This window comes from Nymphalis io, chromosome 6 (genome assembly GCF_905147045.1).
Source record: "Nymphalis io chromosome 6, ilAglIoxx1.1, whole genome shotgun sequence".
Taxonomy (NCBI): domain Eukaryota; kingdom Metazoa; phylum Arthropoda; class Insecta; order Lepidoptera; family Nymphalidae; genus Nymphalis; species Nymphalis io.
In genome coordinates, this window is record NC_065893.1 from 8376701 (window position 1) to 8384012 (window position 7312).

Sequence of the window (7312 nt, forward strand, 5' to 3'; positions counted from 1 at the left end):
TAACATTTCATACTACTTTATTAAATTAAAACCATGTAAGATAGTGATATGATATTTTATTTTAAATAAATTTTATGCATATTGTTGAAATGTTTTTCAAGATGAATATTATTAATATGAAGGCAGATAAATTAATGGGGACTCGATGTTAATTAATCTCTACCGCCCATAGACATTGGCACAATAAAAATATTAACCATCATTACCGTTGAAAACTATGTAAACTGACACATTATATCATTTGTGTCTATTGTTTGTAAAACTTTTTTTATTACTTTTATAGATATAAAATGTTAATATTTATAGTAACACTAATTTGTTCATTATCCACGTATAATAATTAGAAACTCTAGTGTATACGCCGGGATAGGTACTATTAGCGCATTCTTCACCCCAAGATACTATTCCAACTAAAGTTTTATCAGCTACTAAAGGTCCGCCAGAATCGCCTTGACACGCATCTCTTGGGGGGTTATTTGCAAAAGCGCATATCATTCCCGATGCGATTCTTGCGATCCTACGGTAAGCGCGGGAACATGCTTCTTGGGAGATGATATCCACTTTTGTAGCAAGTAGTGTTGAAGATGGTGCTCCACCGTACTGAAAAATGACATAAGTTTCAATCAATATATTGATGAGCGTAGATGGCCCAGTGTTAAATACATGATGAAACTTAACCGATAAATACGGGTTTTAATTTGTGTGTATGATACATCTGCTCGGCAGTGAAGCAAACCATCGCGAGGAAACCTGTATGCGTGCGATGGCAATCTGTCACATGTGTATACCAACCACACCAAACGTTGTTGTAGTTGCGGTGGTGGAATAAGCCAAAAACATTTTTCCAAAGCAAAAGATGGCTTTGGGACATTTTCAGGCCGCTTCTTACTATTACAGACATTAAAATAAATTTCTTAAAATATTTTTATTATTTAGTAAAATATTTTTTTCTAACCGATGTTACTCCAAATCCTGAAACTAAAGCACTTTTGCCTATTGGAATATCATAATTGGGTTCAGCGATGAATACTGCGTCAACGTTTTTTCCAAAACTTATTTTAGTTGATGTCACAAGCATCGCTATATCATGTTCTAGTGTAATTGTGGAATACTCCTCATGAACATGGACTTTGGATATTTCGTACGTATCGCCTCCAGACAATCGGTTAGAGCTCCCAACCGTTAGCCTAACTGACGATGGATCGAACTCTATTCTGAAATATGCAAATAAAAAACCATTACAACTTCTTGTAGTTCTATAACTGATTATTTAGTTTCAGTATATACAAAATATGTATAAATTATACACTTAAAGTTGACATGTAAAATAATTGAACTATACAGTTGAAAATCAAATAATATGCTTACGTTTTCACACAATGGCCGGCTGTAAGAACTGCTCTGGTTGTTATAACGGCGGCTCCACACGTATAACTCCAACCCACACTTGATTTTCGACGCAGAGCCGCATGATATGGCACTTCACTTATATCAATTATGAAACCATTGACAATACGATTCGATCGATCCGATTCTGTTACCGGTGATGATGTGGCATAGCTAGAAACTAACCTGATTATTATTTATAAAGTACATAAAGGTGTATAATTTATTTTATTTAGGTTAGCGCTTAATAAAACCCCTTATTAATAAAATGTTAGATCAGCATTAACCAAAACAAACATGTTCCCTGTTTATTTTGATAAAAGATTCGTTTCATAGACTAATAATAATTCAAGTGAGATTAGCCGACTCCGCGGAACTTAAAAAGCGCGAGCTATATCAGGTGTACTCTCTTTTCCCTCATTGTCATAATCCGATGGGACGGTAAATCTGTCACGACCGGAAATAATTCAGGCGCAGAACTCGCGTCTATTTTAAGCGCCGATCTGAAGGCTCGGCTTGAAGCCAGGACCTCGAGATCTGTGGCCTTAAAGCTAGCCACTAGACCAACGAGGCAGTCAAGACCTACGTAGACTATTTTTTGTATTTATGCATAAAATATTTCACTTTTCTTTGTTGAACGATAATAAATATTTTTTACAATACATTTTGCAGGTTAAAATAAAAATATCCTTAAAATTTTTAACAAAATATATTAAATTTAAGTATACATCAAATGCGACTTACCTAAAAATAATAATATCACACATAGTGCACTCATTTTTACTGAGATGAATAACACTGAATAAACATTTCGGATCTATCGATATATCCGATAAAAGATTATCACAATCGCATGAATTTCAGTATCTCATCATATCTCTGTATCATAGTCTGTATCACTTTACATTTCTAAGATTCCTTTGTTTTATATTTTATTTAAACAATTTATTTAAAAAACTGACAGAAAATAAAAGAACATCCTCTTATTAAGAAGTTTTATACAAAGTTCTTGAAATCGGTATTGATAATTCTTCTAGGCGTCTTCTAGGCATTATGTATCTATTTAATTATATTTTAAAATGACTACCTACATACCAGGCAAACCGCTGGGTCTAATAGGATGAATTTTTGCACCGAAATATCTTATGGAACGTGAGCACTGAGAAAGGATTTTCAAATTCATCTCCGTCGATCGTGATGAATCTGCCGTCTTTTTGGATCATGAGAGTAGGGCAATAGAGAGTGCACATGTGTTTGTGCACACGCTTGTGCACTATAATATGACTCGCCTTGGCCGAAGTCGGTCAAGAGGACATTATTATTACCTAAAACTATTTTGAAAACTTACAACTCCGTAAGGTGTCTGTTGTTATGTGTTCCCAATGAGAGAAAGCTGTCACTGTGCATTGAGAGCTTTTTACGAGCTATGATTAATGTAAATATTTGACTTTTTTATCCTAGTAAGTAAAAAAATAAAACATTTAACTTTACTAGTACTTTAATTTGAGTAGTGTGCTTAAAATTTATATTAGTTTCAACTTTACCTATTGATTTTTTTAGGGGGTGATTTGACAATCAATGCTCTGTTTTATTCTTTCAAATGTCAAATCAATGGTAACAAAAAAGAGAGAGTAATTAGTTTATAACTAAACAACACTGTTAAGCCGTATGTAATAAAATTAAATTCCGTATGAATTTGATTTGAATGTATACATGTATATTATAGGTCTATAATATATCTATAGACACTTGTTTAAGTCTGCACATCAGTTTTACCACGCGTTATCGAGGTAACTAATTATTTACTTCGAAATAACGCTAAACTTATCATGATTTTGTCAACTGTGTTAATATAAATGACGTAAAATATTCAAAAATGATGTTAATCATTAACATTCGTCTGGTATAATAATATACATAATTATACTTGATAAGGTGTTTAATAAATTCTGTTTTATCGTTTGCGTATCAAAAATTAAATAATAAATTCGTTCAAGTCAAAAGAACCAGAGCCATAAAGATATTATTGTTTATTGAGTGTTGCTATAATGTAATATTAATATGGTCGTACACATAAGTGAATTCTGCATTAGTACTTGCTCACGACATAAATTTGCAATAAGCAAAAAAAAAAGAAGCAAATTAAATTGATATCTTTTTAATTAAGTATATTTGTTATGGATGATGTTTTATCGGCAATCAATTCGATGTCTCAGTTCCGAATATTTGTGTATTTATCAGGAGCGATTTTTTGAATTATTGTTACCGGCCTAGGGGCCCTGTCAGCCAAGGGAAAAATATAAAATTTTACTCTAACCGCTTCGGAATCGAGGGCCGCATATATCAAAGTGCCTAGCGGCCTTGAATTTCTAAATTAGGACCTGACTATATTAGATTTATGTCATAAGATATCGATTGCCAAGCCATTAGGTATATTTATTATATGAATTAAATTGTCTTATATTGATACGGTCACTACAAATGTTGGTAAGTAACTAATTAAAAAAATTTTCAGGAAATAGTTGTTGAATCCGCTTCCATAAATACTAACTAAAATAACTGTCATTTTTCGTTGGAAATACCATGTTGCATTTTTTTACATTTTATATTTTTGAAGGAATCTACTTAAAAATTTCTATTAAAAGCGTACACATTTTCTTTTTCTTTAAAACAAAAACCAATTTCAATAAAAATTACACAACTTGTTAATACGTTACACTATTATATTTAACACGATCCTTTAGTATTTTAACTCATAGTATATAAATATATTTATATCAACTTCAATGCTTTGATGCAATTCTTGTAACGCCATCTATTATCAAATAAGTAAACTTTTTCATGGTAGCCTTTCTTATCTGTGTTGTAAACAAGCAAGAATATCCTATCGACTACTGGTTTATTAGTTTTTACACGTGTATTTTTTATGCCAATTACGTAAGTTTAATAGAGATTTTATTACAAGGATATCGTTAGTACATTATCGATAACATACCAATGAATATTCGCTGATGTTTTCCGCGTTTCTGACGGATAACATTGTTTCAGGAATTTACGTTAATACTTTTTTGACATTATTAGTATTAATTACTTCGTTAATACTATAATGTTATCATTATAATTACACAGTAACAGTAACAGCCTGTGAATGTCCCACTGCTGGCCTAAGGCCTTCTTTCCTTGTTTTGCGGAGAAGGTTTGGAGCTTATTCCACCACGCTGCTCCAATGCGGGTTGGTGGAATACACATGTGGCAGCATTTCAGTGAAATTTGACACATGCTGCATTTTTTACATTCCTCACGATAATTTCCTTCACCGTCAAGCACGAGATGAATTATACACACAAATTAAAACCACGATCATCGGTTAAGATTCACGCGTTCTAATCACTGGGCCATCACGGCTTATTTATTTATAATTAAACATTAACATTACTTTATTTTTCTAAGAAACGTAATAATGTAATGATTTCGTTAAATATTTTTATATTTATATGACGAGTAAATAAGTTAAACAAGCTTAACAAATTAGACACTGAGAAAAAAAAACACGTTTAGATATTAGATAATACGGTTATTGGGTGAGATAAGATAGCGCTAGTTAAATCAATGGGAAGGCGGGTTCATGGGAGTTGCGCCCACGCACCACGCATTCCGGTGGGAGCCAAAGACCTTTCGTTTCCTGGATCACACACTACGGAATGGTCCATTATTCGAGACGTTTCTAACGAATGATCTAATTTTAATGAGAAGATATTATGTCCTCGAAACATTATATATTATTAGCAAGAATATTTAAAATGTAAACATTTTTGAACAAACATAAAAAAAACTTATTTTTTAATGTTTGCTTATGTATACGTTTTTGACGTTCAAATAAATTAAGCAATATTAAGTTACTCCAGAAATAGGTTCATTTCTTAAATAGCATTTTAATCAGAGGTATTTTCTCTATAGCATGCAAACGGCGCTGATTAACAATGGATATGCAAAAGATAAACTTTCCACAACATATTTGTGGTAAAAACTATTAAAGGCGCCATTTATTGCTATATTGCACGCAAGTGTAGTAACATATACGACATGATTTTGAAGGTTCTTATTACTATTCATAAGTAAACGTTTACGTATGATTAAAAAACAAATTTTATTTTAAACGCTTGTTTTAAAACTGACTGGCTGGAAAATTTATTACTTCCTACAATATACTTAATTAACACAAAAATGACAACATGGAACCAAGGTTTTGTTATAATTTGTTACAGCAAACCTTACGAAATTGAATTATTAGAAAAATCATTAATAATTTTATCCATCGATTTCGCTTTATCTAAGAGTGTGCACGATAACGATGTGGTTATATGAACATTGTATTGTGCAACGATAAGAGATTGTCACTGCAATAATGTGTGTTGTAGGAAAAAAATCTAGATATTGATTATTTAATGCGTTTTACTTTACATATTAGACGAAAAAAAATAATTGAATGGTTAACATTTTCAGTGCTTCTAAACCGACATTTCTTTATCTGAAAAACAGGACGAGGCTGATATTGGTATCGAAGTATGTCTCAGTTTTATTTTCTAACATAAAGCAAAGTGTTTCGCGCCGACGGCGTTCAACCATGAAGGACGGTTTCATATCATTCGTTCTGATTTGACGTCTGACTCCCAACCGCTAACATGCGTGGTTCAAGTGATAAATACGACGACAACAGCACATACAAATATATAGGAGCATAAAGTACAACTTTAATATGCAGATGGACTTATCAATTTCAATTAATTAAGGTATTTGATGCATTACGAAACAAGCGAACACTTTGAGTTCTTGAATTGTTGTAATATAGCTGTGATCGATTATTTATATAGAACTAGATTGCGCCAGCGCGTTAGTAAGCTTTTGACCTTACTTAGGATTCAAGCTTAATCATACCAAGTTTCATCAAAATCAGCTCAGTGGTTTAGCCGTGAAAGCGTGACGGACAGTTACTTACGCGTTTATAATATATGTATAAATTAATGTAGTGTATGTAATTTTGATCGAAACGTAATTAGCATCTCCCCATAGATGATACTATCAAAAGTAGTTGACTTAGACCAAACAAAAATCGAGGTGTCAGATGTCTAACGAATTATTTTTGCTATCACTGTAGCAACTTGTATATTTAACAATTTATTGGCAATCCTCTATCATATTGCTTATATTGCGTTTAATTTTTTTATACCGACTCAAAAGTGATCTCGTTTGATGCATATTGTTATACCTAAGTTGTTATTGTCAATAACTCTTTTCACAATTTGGGAATGTACGAGTATATATAATATATCTAATATAATCATCAATAATCATAAAAATGTTTTTTTTTGTTTTATATACTATTTATATACATTATTAGTGATCATTTTATTGTTAATTGTATTGACGAACGAAAGATTTGATAGATACACGAATTTCAAGCAAACGTCGAATATACTAATCCGAACAGTACAATTGATCTTTTAAGTACTAAAATGGTATCTGTTTATAATTTGTCTCCTTGTACATGATGGTGAAGAAAGTGGAATACAATGTAGTTGAGAAACATGTATTAATTAAAGTTTAATTTTGTGTAAGTTGAAACACGATGCAACTGATTGTTTACAATTTCGTGCCATTGTTTACAAGGCGGGTATTATAATGACTTAGTATCTGCTTATAATTTTCATTTATTGTTGTGTCCCGGTATAAAAGGACAGTAAGCCAGTTGAACCACAGGCATAATGGACAATATCATCTTAGTTTCCAAGATTCGGGACCCACTGTCGTTGTAAATAATGGTTAATATTTCTTGCAGCGCCAATATCTATGGGCGGTGGGGACCACTTACAACAACAACACATATATTCTAGTCCTATAGCCTACTCACCTACCGATTTTATAAAAA

General features: G+C 32.1%; 1 protein-coding gene across 1 annotated transcript; it reads right to left on the reverse strand.

The window, feature by feature from the left end:
- Nucleotides 1-300: 300 nt before the first annotated feature.
- On the reverse strand, nucleotides 301-2609 carry LOC126769228 (trypsin delta-like). The gene is made up of 4 exons (XM_050487864.1): nucleotides 2521-2609; nucleotides 1369-1572; nucleotides 956-1214; nucleotides 301-600 (listed from the first exon to the last, which is right to left on the reverse strand). The coding sequence occupies exons 1-4, from the start codon at nucleotides 2607-2609 to the stop codon at nucleotides 301-303; spliced, it is 852 nt and encodes a 283-aa protein (XP_050343821.1).
- Between the last annotated feature and the right edge of the window lie 4703 nt (nucleotides 2610-7312).